The 16,732-nt window shown below is 36.2% G+C and overlaps 1 protein-coding gene across 2 annotated transcripts in view; it reads right to left on the bottom strand.

Moving 5' to 3' along the window:
* ASPM (assembly factor for spindle microtubules) overlaps positions 1-16,519 on the bottom strand; it is a 62,571-nt gene extending 46,052 nt beyond the window's left edge. Inside the window, exons 1-7 of one of the 2 annotated variants that reach the window (XM_003823078.4) lie at positions 15,935-16,519; positions 13,783-13,926; positions 12,157-13,636; positions 9,600-9,704; positions 4,938-5,084; positions 3,188-3,433; positions 2,123-2,190 (exon numbers count right to left, since the gene is read on the bottom strand). In XM_003823078.4, coding sequence (XP_003823126.3) covers positions 2,123-2,190; positions 3,188-3,433; positions 4,938-5,084; positions 9,600-9,704; positions 12,157-13,636; positions 13,783-13,926; positions 15,935-16,231 — 2,487 coding nt within the window. In that variant the 5' untranslated portion in view covers positions 16,232-16,519. The remainder of the gene's footprint in view (positions 1-2,122; positions 2,191-3,187; positions 3,434-4,937; positions 5,085-9,599; positions 9,705-12,156; positions 13,637-13,782; positions 13,927-15,934) is intronic. The other variant, XM_008976677.4, reaches the window with a different exon arrangement.
* Positions 16,520-16,732: the final 213 nt, after the last annotated feature.

Here is a 16,732-nt window from a genome sequence, read left to right as displayed (position 1 = left end):
CTTTCTAAATGACATGGTTATTTGCTAAATAACTTCTTTAAACTATGCATATATGATTTATGTATATCTTATTGTATATAGTATAAGTTGCAATGCAAAAAGACAAAGCTCAGGACTAAGATAAGTCTTAATCATCTGACGAGCAACATTCCCATTTTAATTTTTTCATTTAAGTTAAAGAACTATCAAATATAGGCATGTTGTTCAAATTTATTTATAACTGTCCCATTAAGTACATCGTGAAGTTATAACAGAAACCTAAATATTCAAATTTTTATGATAGTTATCAATGTAGAAAACATCTGCAAATCATCCAAGATAATTTGGAAAGCACAGGTCTGTTTATAATCAATGATTTAAATATAAAATTAGTTTAACATTAGCATGCTTATTAATAATTTTTAAAGCAATTAGAAAAAACTTTAAAAATATCAAATTCTGCAACCCTACATTGACAAAATATAAAGATTAAAGCATGGAAAAGTATTAATTATTACCTACCAAAATAGAGGAATTTAACTTTATTTACTTTTTTTGGCCTTTGAAATTTTCTTAAAATCCTCATGCACATTTATTTAAAGAATCCTAGGGTGTAGTAATAAGGTACCTGTAAAAAGATTATACATCCCCACCACTTGCCATAAATTTGCTGTGACTTGTGGGAGGTTAATACATTCCTAACTAGTTTGTGCTTAGCTACATAATGTGCTTTGGCCAATGGAATGTGGGTGGAGATGATACAAATTACATCCAAGAGGTTTTAAAAAGCATTGCAAGGTTCCACACAAAGTTCTTGATTTTATTTTTGCCACAAAAAAGCTATGTCCCAAATATGGGGGGCTCTATTTCAATTGAGGTTCCAGAATTCTTTCATATGTGAAGCAGAGCTAGTTGATCTGTAACTTGCCAACTATTTAAAGGGAAAGGACACTGGAATTGAAATAAGAAATCCCAGCAATGACACCACAATGCTGTGTAACCACAGTAAGCTTATTATTTATTCTCTCTGGGCCTCAATTTATTGGTATGTAAAAGCCAGATTATTACAAAGATCCTGTTCGGTCCCAAAGACTCTTCTATTCCAAAACCTGGAATAAACTGAAATAGTAATGGGAGACCCTACATTAAGAAGGTAAGAAACCTAGAAAAAATGTGAAAGCATACGAGCAAAAAACTAAAGAATACAGATGCACAAAAGATACTTTTAATAAAAATGTCTTTAAACAGCCAATTACTAATAGTATCTTTCTAATTCAGTCGGTTTCAACATTCTAGGTATTACAGAGCCAAGAACTATGTAAAGAATGCAAATCCTGATGACATTTTTATGAGTACTATTTAATCAGATTGGTATAGGTTCAACTCCTGACCAAATAATTGGCATAGGGCAAGTCACTTTTTTTTTTTTGAGAAGGAGTCTCGCTCTGTCACCCAGGCCCAGGCTGGAGTGCAGTCGTGCGATCTCGGTTAACTGCAAGCTCCGCCTCCCGGGTTCCCCTCATTCTCCTGCCTCAGCCTCCCAAGTAGCTGGGACTACACGCGCCCACCATCACGCCTGGCTAATTTTTTTGTATTTTTAGTAGAGATAGGGTTTCACCACGTTAGCCAGGATGGTCTCCATCTGCTGACCTCACGATCAGCTCACCTCAGTCTCCCAAAGTGCTCGGATTACAGCATGAGCCACCACACCTGGCCAGGGCAAGTCACTTTAACATCTAAGCTTCTGTTTCGTTAGTGAAGTGGAAATAATAATACATACTTCACTGGGTTTTAAGAAATTTAAATTAGAAAATGTATTCACAGCAGCCTCGTCTTGGCATTTGTAAATTTGCAAAAATGAGTTTACTATAGTTGTCATTACGTGCAACACCAAATTATGTTTAAAGAGACTGTACAGTAAAATGTTGTATTACAATATGGTGTAATAATATATAATGGCATAGTCTATTTACCTAATAAGCATTTATTAACGGGTATTACATTTTATACTAAAAGATGAATCAAGCTAACCTAATGACTTTCAACTTTTATAAGTAAAACTACATTGTAATAAAATGAGTCTATTCTACAAAAAGTATATAATAAAAAAATATTATTTTAGAAACGTGAAATATATGCTTACCTCTAGACCAATTCGAAGCCACAAAGGATTGTAGGACAACAGCCAATTCAGGACTTTCTGACGTTCTCCTGAAATGCATGTCAAAGGCAAATAAGTTCAAATTGATAATCAAATAGAGACAAGAAATAAAACTTCAAGGAGAGTATATCAGTGGGAAAAAAATACTTGCTTATATGAAATAAGTTAATTTAAATAAAATACACTTATAGTCTTAAATATACATGATCATATTCAAGTATGTGGGATTTTTGGCAGCAAAGCTAAAGCATGTATACCTAGTTTTGAAATACAAAATCTCTTGGGGACATCAGTATCTGGAAGAGATACCTGCATTCTTATGTTCATTGCAGCATTATCCACAATATCCAAGATATGGAATCAATCTAAGTGTCCATTAGTGAATAAGTGGATAAAGAAAATGTGGGGTATGTGTATGTGTGTGTACGTATATATACAAATAAATATATATGATAAATATATATATATTTATATATAATGAAGTACTATTCAGTCTTAAAAATGAAAATCCTGTCACTTGTGATAACATGGATCAATCTGGAGGATATTATGCAAACTGAAATAGCCTAAGCATAGAAAAACAAATACTGTATGATCTCATTTATATGTGAAATCTAAACAAGTTGAATTTATAGAAGCACAGAGAATGGTGGTTGCCAGAGAATGGGGTAGAGGGACTGGGGCGATGTTGTCAAAGGAGTATAAAGTTTCAGTTACGCAGGATGAATAAATTCTGGAGATCGAATGTACACCATGACGACTATAGTTAATAACAGTGACTTGTATACTTGAAATTTGCTGACAGTACTTCTTAAATGTTTTCACCACACATACACACAAGAAGGTAACTATGTGAGTAGATACATTAATTAGCTTGATTGTTATAATCATTTAATAATATATACATATATCAACATCATGTTGTATACCTTAAATATATGCCATTTTTACCTGTCAATTATATGTCAATAAAGCCGGGGGGAAAAAACACAAAATCTCTTGAATGTTTTTAAAGAATTAATGTCAAGATTTCTGCAGTCTTCTTACCCACATCTTTCCATAGGTGTCTATCTTTTCGAACAATTAACCGCCTAGCTTCAATTTCAATTTCAAGCTTTTTAATAGCTTTAACCATTTTTTCAGAAGTAAACAAACGGCATGCTGCACGACGTAGTCTGTTTAACCTACACCGAGCAGTATAAGCTCTGAGAGACATTTCCTCTTTTGTAGGTGCTCTAGGAACACTTATTTTATGTTGATTCTCTATTCCCAAAAGAAGAGTAGCAGCATTTACTGGGTAAAAACAAAAGAAAGAATGTTTCTGGTTAAACAATATCTCTACATATTCTTAAATCCAGCAATAAAATGCAATTTCAGACGGTAAAAACATAATCTATTCCTCACCCCCTCCAAGCTTACTCCTTAGGCCAATCTATCATCGCAACCTGTTAGCTCTACCTGCAAAATGTATTCCAAGTCTAGCCACTTTTCACCACCTCTACTATCACAAATTCAAACATGATTATCTCTAATCCAGACTAATGAATTAACTTCCTCACTGGTTTATCTGTTCCCATCCTTTTTATAAATTAATGAAAGTCAAGTTTCTAAGGAATATAATTTTTAAAAATCAATTGAATTTTGAAATGTAATTTAATCTTTTATAAAACACATTTTCTTTTAAGAAAAGAACAAAAAATGGGGCTTTGCTCCCTTTTGGAAAAGAAACAACTTTTTTCTTTTTTTTTAAGTGATCTCTAAGATCACTGCTTAGAGAGCATCTAATTCAAAGACCCTTTTAATACAAAAATCCAGCCAGGTACAATTGCTCACACCTGTAATCCCAGCCTTTTGGGAGGCCAAGGCAAGTGAATTCCTCGAGCCTAGGAGTTCAAGACCAACTCTGGCAACATAGCAAGAACTCTTCTATTCAAAAATAAAAAATAAAAAATAAAAAAAAATAGCCAGGCATGGTGGCGTGCACTTGTAGTCACAACTACTCAGGAGGTTGAGGGAGCAAGATTGCTTGAGCCTGGGAAGTGGAGGCTGCAGTGACCTGTGATCACACCAATGCACTCCAGACTGGGTGAGGGAGTGAGACCTTGTCTCCAACAGCAAAAAAGAAAAAAAAACCCTATACACGCGCTTCTCTGACAAAAATAAATCAGTGTCTGTCTGAACACCAGAACAATAGGAAAATTATCACTTTAAAAGTTAGCCTATATGATGATTTGACAATTTAAACATTCATAAGAATTTTTCCTTATCTTCAGCTGAAATTGATCCCTATAACTTCTAAGCAAGAGCTGCACAAAAGTTAAGTTTCCTTCTCTTTCACAAGAAAACACTTCAAATGTTTGAAAGGCACATCTCTACCTGGTCCCTTTCCCAAGTTTTCTCTTTTCCAGAACAAACACTGAAATGTTTAAAAATTCCTCATATGAATTGGTGTTTAGTTTCCTCATAATCCTATAGCTTTCCAACATACTTCCTAAACTAAGGTATTGAACAGTGGGGACAATATGCCCAAAGTGGGCAGGCCACACAGGACTGATTGCATTGACTGATGAGAGAGAATAGAGAACAAAAAGCATATTTCAGTACTTTTGGTAAAGAAAATGTACATATATAAATTTATGTAAATAAAAATTCTTACCTATACAAGCATTTAGGCTAATGAACAGGGAATTATGCCATTACTTATAATAACTATGCATAATTAAAGAATGACAAACGATGTTAAAAATCTTTATCTGTTAAAAGTATTATTAAATTTAAACATTAATTTAACGTTTACCTTCAGAAATATTTGTTTTTACAGTGAAGTCATCAGGGGTTAATATAAAATTTAACCACCAAGTGAAGCCCTGTTCCTGCTTTTCCTTCCAGCGTTCATCATAAAACATGTTTTTTGCAGCAAATGGCATCGGGTGTCTGGGAATATCTAAGAATACAATTAGGTTACTGCATAACAAAATTTCCTTTAACTTATTGTACAATATACAGCAAAAGTCATTTTTACTAGCAATACCATCTTTAAAACACTGAACAATATTTGCTTTTCTACTACTTGCAGGAAAGAGCTGAATGCATTTTGGGTAAGAAATGTAATCAGAGCAAAATGGGGAAAGTAAAGCGATATTTCCTGGTTATTTAACACTAAACCACCATGAGTCAACTACATTAAAGTCTGATAGAATATCTTTTTTATAATTGATGCATAACAGATGTACACAATTTTGTGGTACATGTGATAATATATTCATAGAATTTATACAAATCAGGTCAGAGTACTTGGGATATCCATCACCTTAAATATGTTTTTTTTTTTTTTTTTTTTTTGCCTTTTTGGTAGAATGATTTATTTTCTTTTGGGTCTTTACCAAGTAATGAGATTGCTGGGTAAATGGTAGTCCTGGGCAGATTGCTTGAGGCCAGGGGTTTGTAACCAGCCTGGGCAACATGGCAAAACCCCGTCTCTACCAAAAACACAAATAAACTAGCTGGGCATGGTGGCACATGCCTGTAGCCCCAGCTACCTGGGAGGCCGAGACGGGAGAATCACCCAAACCCAAGAGATGGAGGTCTCAGTGAGCCGAGATCACACCACTGCACTCCAGCCTGGGCAACAGAACAGGACTCTGTCCCAAAAAACAAAACAAAAAGACAATGTGAGAATCTTGAAAGCTCAGAGAGAAGAGCAACTCTCACAGACAAGGGATCTGGATAACATTAGCAGCTGATTTCTCAGCAGAAAACTTGAAGGCCAGTAGGCAGTGGATTATGTATTTAAAATAATGAAGAAACCTGTCAATTGAGAAACTGATAGCTGGAAAACCTGTCCTTCAAAAATAAGGGAGAAATTAAGACATTTCTAGATTTTTTTTAAAGCTGAAAAAATCCATTTATCTCTAAATTTGCCATACAAGAAGCATTAAAGTCCTTCAGGTTGAAATAAATGAACTCTAGGCAGTAACTATATAAGTAAATAAGCAAGCTATATGAATCTATAAAGCTCTCTGGTAAAGGTAAATATATAAACAAGCATAAAAACAGTATTATTGTAATTTTGGTTTGTAACTCCGCTTTTTATTTTCTACAGGATTTAAAAGGCAAATGCATAAAATGTAATTATAAATATGTTAGGTGGTGTACAATGAATAAAGATATAATTTGTGACATCAATAACCTAAAAAGAGTAGAGCTATATAGCAGTAGAATTTTGGTATGTGATTGAAGTTAAGTTGAAATAAATTCAAATTAGAATGTTATAACTCTAGGATGTTATATGTAATTTTCATAGTAAACAAAAACAAAATATACATAGAATATACACAAAAGGAAATGAGAATAGAAACAAAACTTGTCACTACAAAAAAAATCAACTAAAGATAAAAGAAGTTAACAACTGAGAAAATGACTGGCAAAAATCAGTAACTCTGACTTATTAAAACTCTCCATGCTACATAAATCTGGAAACTCTATTTCACATAAAACTGGAGCTGAAAGAGACAAATATTTACTTATAAAATTAAAAGTTATATGGGAAACAAACACTAATTTTTTTTAGAAAAAATATGAACAGAGTAAAAATATGCCTTATAGTTATCATAATATCATGTTTTATAGCTCTGGGAAAATAGAAAATAAAATGTTCTGTTAGCATGAATCCTTCTGTGCCCTAAAAAAACTATGGATCATACTATTATTACCTAAAAAGTCTATTCTCAAATGCAGCAGAGTGATAATTTTTATAAGGTAGATATTATTTTTAGATATGGAATAATATTGGTGATTTCAATTTTAATAACATTGGATTAAGATGAAAGAATGAGAAGATAAAGGTCCCTCAGCAATATAACTCACAAACATGTTCAGAAGCAGTAAGAAGTCGCATTAATTATTTTTTGAAAGTCAGTAATCTACATTTTTAATTTATGCATATAGCATAGCTAATGTACTATTGCTGGGTCCATTTATTCAAGGAATAATTGCCGCTATGTGTCAGACATTGTTCTAGGCCTAGGAATGGACACTTAAGTGAACAAAGCAAAGATTCTGGTTCTTGTAGTTTCCATTAAAAGACCATTTAGTAAAATTTTTCTCCCCCCAAATTATAAAATCTGTAAGATGATTTAACAACATGTATAAAAGTCATCGTAGGCCGGGCATGGTGGCTCATACCAGGTGTAGTGACTCATAGCGCTCTGTCACTCATGCTGGAGTGCAGTGGCACAATCTCTGTTCACTGCACCTCTGCCTCCTGGGTACAAGCGACTCTCCCGCCTCAGCCTTTCGAGTAGCAGGGACTACAGGTGCACGTCATCATGCCCAGCCAACTTCTGCATTATCAGTAGGGACGGGGTTTCACCATGCCAGCCGGGCAGGTCACAAACTCCTGACCTCAAGTGATCCGCCCACTTTGGCCTCTCAAAGTGCTCGGACCACACGCGTAAGCCACTGCACCCAGCCTTATTTTTACAACTTTGATAACTTTAGCGTATACCCCAAATCTGTAAGACATAATATTATCATTCAAATGCAACTCATGGCTTCTCATTGTACTCTGATTTTCTCTAGCTTTTGAATTCTTTATTCTAATATCAGTTTTAAGTCTGACATAAAAGCATGAGAGTTCTAATCAAAATCCAATCTTTTATCATAATAAAAACTATCAAGAAATTATTAGAATTTAAAAAGGAAAATAGGCCTATTAATTAGATTTGTATAACATAATATTTTATGCCTATGAGTCCCCAACAAAGCCTCAAGCTTCTATTTAGATATAAAATGTAAAAGTCACTACTGGATCCACAAGCAGGACTATGGTAAAGAAATTTCTCCACCTAAACTGCTCCTTTAACATGATGTTACATGTTTATTTTTTCATTTTGGCAAATATTGATTGAATGTCATCTTCGTGTTAGTCTACGTCCTAAGTGCCAGGATACAGAATCTGAAAAGATGGACACAGGACCTGTCTTCAGGGAGTTCACACCTTTTTATTTCTTGAGATGGAGTCCCGCCCTTGTCGCCCAGGCTGGAGTGCAATGGCAAGAACCTGGCTCACTGCAACCTCCACCTCTAAAGCCCAAGTGACTCTCCCAGCCTCCCAAGCAACTGGGACCACAGGTACCGGCCACCAAGCCCAGCCAACTCTTGTATTCCCAGCAGAGACAGGGCCTCATCATCCTGGTCAGGCTGGTCTTGAACTCCTGACCTCAGATGGTCCACCTGCCTCAGCCTCCCAAAGTGCTGGGATCACAGGCATGAGCCACCACGCCCCACTAGGAGTTCACACTTTAGTTAGGGAAAATATACAATAAGCAAGCCAATTTTTAAAATGAGAACTTCAATCAGAGTTAAATGCTACAAATACAATCACAGGAAGCTGGGATGTAGAATGATAGGGCTCTCAAACAGAAAATTAAGAGAAACGATTATTTCTTACGATGTTTGTCTTTCTTTGTATTGGTGCTCAGCTGAGTCTGCAGTGCCTCAGAAGCAGCCTTCATTTTATAAAAAATCTATTATTTCTCCTTCCAGTTGTTTTTTCTCTTCTTCGAGCTTCCTTATCTCCTCCTGTGGAATCATTTTAAGATGCTCGAACTTGTCCTGCAGCTCTTTTTCAGCTTCTTTCTCCTTGACTCGCTGCATAAATCTGTTTCAACTCTTCTTCCCTCTGACATTGATCATAGCACTCTTGTCTTTTGGCTTCAAAGATTTCTTGAAAACTAACTGGCTGGTTGTCTGGGCCCACATCTGTAAAGCCCATTTTCTGCAGTTTTTGGTACCTACAGCATTCATAGTGCTGAGTGTGGGTTTTTCTTTTAGATTTTCCACATTGGTACAAAGAAGCATATCTTGGAGCTTAACGAAGTCACAGTGATTTTCATTTTCCACTTGGAAAACTCCCCAAGGCTAGTGACGGCCTCTGACCATCCTTTTACCAACTTTCACTTCATCCATACTCCCTACCACAGCAAAGGGTAACAGCCCATGTTTTTGGCCGGGCGCGGTGGCTCACGCCTGAAATCCCAGCACCCTGGGAGGCGAGGGGAGGGATCACGAGGTCAGGAGATTGCCCGACCACCCCGGCCAACACGGTGAAACCCCGTCTCCACTAAAAATACAAAAAAATTAGCCGGGCATGGTCGTGGGTGCCCGCAGTCCAAATATCTGTCTTTTCTTTATGCTAGAAACATCAGTTATTCTCTTCTAGCTATTTTGAAATATACAATAATTACTATAGTGACCCTACTGATCTATTGAACATTTGGTCTTTATTTCTTTTATCAAACAGAAAGTTGACACAATATCCTGTCATTTTAATACACACTTTAACAATTCTTCCAGGCTGTTATTCAACAACAAAAATCAATTCATTTCCATGTGAAATGCAATTAATGCTTCATTCGATGTCATGTTTTCAGAGAGTTTAAGTATAATAAACACTTGCCTGTTTTTAATGGTTTTATGAAGGTCAAACTGGACTGTGCCACAGCGATAATGGGTTTTGTCCTTTTGTTTGTTTTAGAAATTGGAGTTCTGAATATTGATAAATCTAAAATAAATTAGAAAACAAAACTAAGAGCATTAAAATATAAATTCCCTAAATAGGTCAGTGATTTGAAAGTTAAAGTTTGGGTTCTTCATAATCATATTCATTTAGCAAACACTTAATAACCACTGTACTCCAGGCACTAATGCTATGAATTCAGTGGTTTATCAAACCAACATCCAGAAGTCACAGACCATAAACCACAATTTATTTTGTGTTTACAGAGGCTAAAGTCTAGATTCAACCAAAACTTATTGTGTCTGTATATTCCAGACTCTCTACGAGGTGCTGAGAATATGCAGAATTGAAAAATATGGTCCCAGCCCTGAAGTAGTTCTCAGTCTGGTATAAAAAGAAGTTTAAAAATGGTAGAAGAGCCTTCCCACATGGGAATCTACTTGAGTTAACTTATGAAATTAAAATTAGGCATGAGGAATGTGGCCTGTTGCCAGAACTGCAATAAGGACGAAGCAAAGAATACACGTAGGAAATGACATACAAGAGGCTAGAAGAGGTAGGGAGGAGTTCAATAATATTCAAAATAATAGTGGCAGCTAATACTTAAATACTTTGTGCCAGGCACTATCATAATCTTTTTCTCACACAGTTATGAGAACAAATTTATGAGAAGTGTACTATTATTACCACAATGTATATAATTAGGATACTGAGGCTTTGAGCAATTAAGCCACATGGTCTAAGGTCACATAAGCTAGTAAGTAGCAAAGATTTGAACAAAGGCAGTATAGTTACAGAACCTCCACTATTAATCACTTTGAAGCACCTTCTATGCTAGTGAAGAATTTTAATCAAGGAAGTAAAAACCCTCATTTATATTTAAGAAAACAGTATGGACAATGGAATGAACAGGGTCAAGATCAGAAACAGAAAATTACAAAGCAGTTGTTACAATGACCCAAGGTGGATATGGTGAGACAAATTAAAACAGAGTCAATGGAGACAAATCAGAGGAGAGTTATTTTAATAGTGGAAGAAACAACCCTTAATACCAACTTATTAGAAAAGTGATAGAGAATAACAGGCTGATTCCCAAATATGTAACCAAGATGGTTGATATAATGCCAGGTGGCTATCAAAGAAAATGCAATACAAATTGCAGTAGCAAATAACCTATTGGAATAGCAGTTCACTCTTTCAAAAACAGGTTTCACAACAAAATATACTGCTACTAAATATAAGCAAAGAGCCAATAAGAGCAGGGGTCAGCAAACTACATCCATTCCCCATGCAAAACCCTCCCGACTGTTTTTGTATGTTCCAAGAGCTAAATATAGCTTTTACATTTGTAAAGAGTTAAAAAAAAATGAAAAGAATAATATTTCATAAAACACAAAACTTACATAAAATTCAAATTTCAGTGTTTATGAATAAAATTTTACTGAAACACAGCCATACTCCTTGATTTGCACATTGTCTATGGCTGTTTTCCCACAAGCGCAGCAGAGTTGAGTAATTGCAGTGCAAATCTATATGGCCTGCAAAGCCTAAAATGTTTACTATCTGGACCAGTAGAGGAACAGTTTGCTTACCCTTGTTTTAAAGTAATCTCAAACCTATATCAATTGTGAAAATAAGGAACATGACTAAATTGCAACATAATACTTATTAGATTGTAAGGTTCTATGAATTGAACATTTAAAAAGTAAATTTCTAAGGAGAAATTCCTCATTCTTAAACCTTACAGAAATTAGTCCCTCTCCCTGCAACCATTTTCTTCTTTAGGAAGTCTTTCTTGGAACCATCTCATACTTCCTTGCAATTTACACACAAACCCTCTGCTTCTGTGCTTCCTTAATTTCCTGAGCATAGCATAATCACAGGACTGAACGCAACTTGAGGACAGGAATTATCCCTTTCCTCCCTGTGTACACAGTGCCTAGAAAAATGCACATCACATAGTAGGTACCTTATCAGTCAAATAAATATATTAGAAAAATTGCCTTCTCTGTTCCCTTAGATTTGTCAAGAGGTAGAAAGAGCCACTCTTGGTGACTTACTTGCCTCTCACATAGGCTCATAAATCAGATACCCAATATGTACAATTCTGATTCTAGACTAGAGGCTCAACCAGCTGGCTGCCTCAAACAAACAGTAGGTGTGAGTGTCGACCTTTCAGTGGCTTATTTGTTCATTTATTCACTTATCCATTCATTCAATTCATCTTTTATTGTACATCTTGTAGGAGATTAAAATAGGTATGTTCCTTACTATCAAAGAATTTGTTATCTGATCAGAACATATCTACAAGAAACAGCAAAAGCAAAGAAAAATCAGACAAAGATGTCACATAAGCTGTATTCACATTTGCTAAGGAAATGTACCCAGCAAATAAGTAAAAACTATAATACAAGCTTATCAATAGCAGATTTACTAAACCAAAAGGAAGTATCCCCTTTACAGGTATACTTCAGGAGATTTTATAAACAAGACTCACCAGTTTTCTTCTTCAGGTTTAATTTCTCTCTGTTGCTAATACGTTTTGAGATGGGTGTTATCACATTTTTTGTTTTCTTAACAGCTGATGTTTTAGGCTCTGAGGGAGAAAAATGGATTCTTTTGATTTCTCGCACTTCTGTATGTTCTGTAATTGCAACTCTCACATTTCCATCTTCCATGCTTCCATCGCTCTTTCTTTTCCGAGCAACTGAAGCTGTTGTCGAAGAGGGTGTTACCTCGTTTTTATAACTCTTAGATTTACTTAATATTGGATCTATAATTGGAAGATAAGAATGAAAATCTTCTTTTTCCTTTTGATTATTTATTACTTTTTCATGTTCACCCACTGCACTGTTGAGACATCTTTTTGCTTTTGGTTTATTAATCTCAGTTTGGTTTTCTCTGGTACAGGTGGCCTTCCTTTTAGTAACAGTGGCAGAAAGTATTGGGCGTCTCTTAGGTTGTTTATTGTGGCTATGACTAGAAATATCCTGAACTGCAGAAAATTTAGGATTATTTTGTTTTATAAAACTGTAGTAATTTGACTTCATTTCTACTAGTTCTTCAAAAATAGCTTTGGGAGATTTTGAACCCTGACATTCAGGAATACGTGGCGAAACTTCACTTTTTCTCCAATCTTCAGGAGACTGTGGGACTTGAGAATTTTCATTTGATAATGGTACTTTACATGTTTGCTGAGATGTACACATATATGCCATGTTATCTTTTAAAAATTGATTAGGGGATAAAATAGGATTAACTGACTCTGATTCTAGATCCTGATTTAGTCCATAATTATCTTTTATGAAAGAATCTGGACTTAAAATTTTCTGATAAATTTCATGTGCAATTGTTGATTCCAAATGCACAGGCTTTGAATTATCTTTCATAAACATATCTGATGAAAGACATGTTACTAATTCCAGTTCATTATTAGCTCCATGACTATTATTTACAAAAGAATCTGGACTTAGAAAATGTGTTTGGCTTTGTGTAATGTTCAAAGTTGAAGAATAGTTGGGGGTAAGACTAAGTTTACTATTCTCTCCACTTTGGCCATTAACATTTACGGAATTAAAGGAAGTTTCAGTTACAGCTTTCTCATTAAAAGAAACTTTTGAAACGCTGGCACTGTGTACATTTAATAGTTCCCTATTTTCTGATGCATGAAGAGATGAGTAGGTAGTAGATCGACGTACAGAGAGTGGCAAGCAAGTTGCACCATGGCATTCATTGAAAGCAGGGCTAATAGGTGATATGGGTATTTTATTTTCTTCAAGTATTAAAGAATTGTTTTCTGTTGGGGGACCGCCTTCATTCATAGCCAAGTTTTCACAAGCTTGTAGTGGGCTCCTAACTCTGTCAACTTTTTGGGAAACACTAAATGTTTTATTAACATTCTGAATATTTGAAACCCTTCTGTTGTGACTTGTAGAGGCTGAAATTTTCTTCTTTTTAATGGTATCCCAAAGACTCCTCTGCAAAAATAAGGAAAATATACCAATTAAGTTTGTAGCTATTGAATATTAAATAAGCAATATTACTTCAAGCCTGTTATCAAAATAAGTTTTATTTATTATTAAACAATTTCTTAGAGTAAATCACAGAATGGTTAAAACATTACCTTTTTCTTTTTCTGCTCTTCTGCATTTCCTAGTAATATAGCTTGGTGTTTCAGAACATCATTTACAAGAAATGTCATAATCTCTCTTACTCGGCCTTCTTTGAGTGGTGTCCAGTTAACAGAAATAACAATTTTCTCTTTAGGCTATAATCAAAACAATACATTATATAATTACAACAGTAATTACATAATAACCAAAACACCTTATATACAACTTACAATATAGTAGGGCTTAATAATTGTTAACCAACACTCTATATACTAAACATTTAATAAATCAAATATATTTCTCCTACCCTATCTGCTTAATTATAAGAAAAAAAGTCACTAAAAATAACAGGGTTCACAACAAAATAAATAATAAAATCTTAACTGTATTAAAGCAATAGAACAGATAGTCTCTAAATCATTTTGTTTGGTTTCAAAAGATTTAATTGTACATTTCTAATTTTTAGATGTGTAGAGTACTTCTACTTCAAACATAAGGACCCTGCATTATGAAGTCTTTATTTAAAAAGAAATGTAAAGATGATCAGCTAAATTCCTTCTTCCTCACAAATTCCTCTAAGGTCCACATCATCATACTGAGATTTCTTAAACAGGTATTATTGTTCCAGGATACCAGGCATAAGTGCAGGTATCCTGTAAAACTCATTTAATGCTAACATCCCTAGGAAGCAGGTATTATGATTATGCACATTTTACAGATGAAGTAACTAACATCCAGAAAAGTCTGCCAAAGTCACGCAGGTACCTATTAGAACCCAGGCAGTCTAATGCCAGAGTTTGGACTTTAACATCTACACCCTACACCCTGGCAGGTAGACAGAATCTGCCAAATTTAAACGCTGACATGACAAAACAAATTTTGTTTTTCAGGAGAAACAGACAAGTTTCTGTTTTAAAGGAGAAATAATATAACATCATAAACAACTGATTTTAAAAAATAAGAATGGTGCATTTTTACTCTGTAAAATAGTTTATTCTAAAAATACCACAAAATTTAGTTCCACATTATAACAAAAAAGAGTAAGTTGAAGTATTATGTGGATAGAAAAGAAATCTGTCTTTCCAAAGAAAGGAAAGCAGGCAGTGATTCATGAAACAGAGGGGCGGGGTGGGTAGTTAAGGGACCTCAGATTAGAATCTCTTTTTTCTGCCTAATGAAGTGGTTATTAGCCTACTAGTTCAGACCTCCTCGGCTAACGGTTTTCATACTTTTGGTGGTTCTACTCAATGGAAAGGTCACAGCAGTCAAAATAAAAACATAAATTCTCCAGTCTTTGGTGAAGGGGATTGGAGCATTACTCTTGCAAATGCAATGCAGTAAAAGAAAGCTACAGGAGTTCTTGAAACAACATTTATAAAATTAAATTTGATGCAGCATTAAAATTACACTTAACAGCAAAGAAAAAAAGGACTAAAATACTAAAGTGTGCATACATACTACACGTACATACTGAAAACAACTCTGAATAGGTTTTTTTGGTTTTTATTGTAGGCATTTAGCCAAAACAAAGTTCACTATTTCACCGGAAAAAAAAAAACAGTTACCTCGACTCTAAGGGTACATATGGAAACTAAAATGCATATTAAGATGGCTGATAGAAATTTTAAAAAAAGCTGCTTTAACCAACCAAGGTACTCCTGTCAATCTTAAAAAAGTGTTAAAAAAAGTGCATTGTCTATTAATTTAGAACGGCAAGGCTATTTCACAACACCTTAAGTCTAGTAAAAGTGCTTGTCAATTTAACAGAGAAGTCTATATAACTTGCTCCTAAAGATGCTAAGTGCGCGCGCGTTGATGTGTTGTCCCCGCCCAAGTTAGCGTCTATCCTAGCCTTCAATTAGAGAATATATATATATATTATATATATATATAATATTGACACATATATATACTCACACACATGTGTATGCGTCAAGGGCCCACCCACAGTTATTGAAAAGGAACTGACTTCACTCTCTAAGGGTCTTTTCTGATTTCTTTTCCAAGAGCCACCCACAGTTATTGAGTGAAAGGGAACTGACTTTATTCTCTAAGGGTCTTTTCTTATTTCTTCTCCAATCGTCAACCTTCCTGAGGAGGGTGGCAGGAAAGATAGCGGAGAAGCAGAACACCGGCCTGGAGCACGCTCCTCCTGAGACCTACCTGCAACACGAAACAGCGCTGCGACACGCTGAAGCCCAGGTCCGCGGCCGGGAAGTGGGAGATCTTCACTTCTGCCACCTCCTCGTTAGGGTTGTCTAGGGCCAGAGACAGCGTCCGTGAGGCTCCCAGGAGAACGTCCCCGAAGCAAAGGAAAGGAGACCTGCAGAAGTGGCTGAGAGACAGGACCGGCGGGGAAGACGCCTCCTCCTCGGCCGCGGGGCCCCGCAGCCCCGCGGGCGGCCTCCGCTCGGTCGGGCTCACTTCCCAGCAGCCTCGCCCCACTCGCCGGTTCGCCATGGCAGATTCGAGACCCCTCCTGGATCTCCTTGCCCCGCTCCCACGAGGCGGCTCCGGAGCGGGGATCCGGGACTTACGCTGACCGCTTCCCCTCAGGGGCGGCTGTAGAGGTCGTGGGAGTGAATTCGGCCCTTTTTCTTTTCCACTAACCTACACCCTAGAAAACAGAAAACAAGCCCAATAAGCTCGCAAATTAAAAAGAGGAGCCAAACAAGTATGGCGTTTTGACTCTGTTTAAACTTGCCGCCTCCACCAATGAGGACCTCCGGGCACCGCCCTCCTCGTCACGGGACCAATCGGTGAGCAGCATCCCCTGGCCAATGAGACGGCGGCGCTTCATTTGAATGATTGCATCCGGCCGCCAATCGCTATCTGCAGAGGAGGTGAGAACGGTAGCGGAATCCTGGCCACCGTCTAAAACCCGGGGCTTAGAATTGAAATTCGTCTTTATATTTTTGGTTGTGCTGAAGGGAAGGGAGTCACAGCATTTCCACAATACAT

Source organism: Pan paniscus, chromosome 1 (genome assembly GCF_029289425.2).
Source record: "Pan paniscus chromosome 1, NHGRI_mPanPan1-v2.0_pri, whole genome shotgun sequence".
Lineage (NCBI taxonomy): Eukaryota > Metazoa > Chordata > Mammalia > Primates > Hominidae > Pan > Pan paniscus.
The sequence above is the reverse complement of the archived record's forward strand: the minus strand, read 5'-3'. Positions and strand labels throughout refer to the sequence as shown.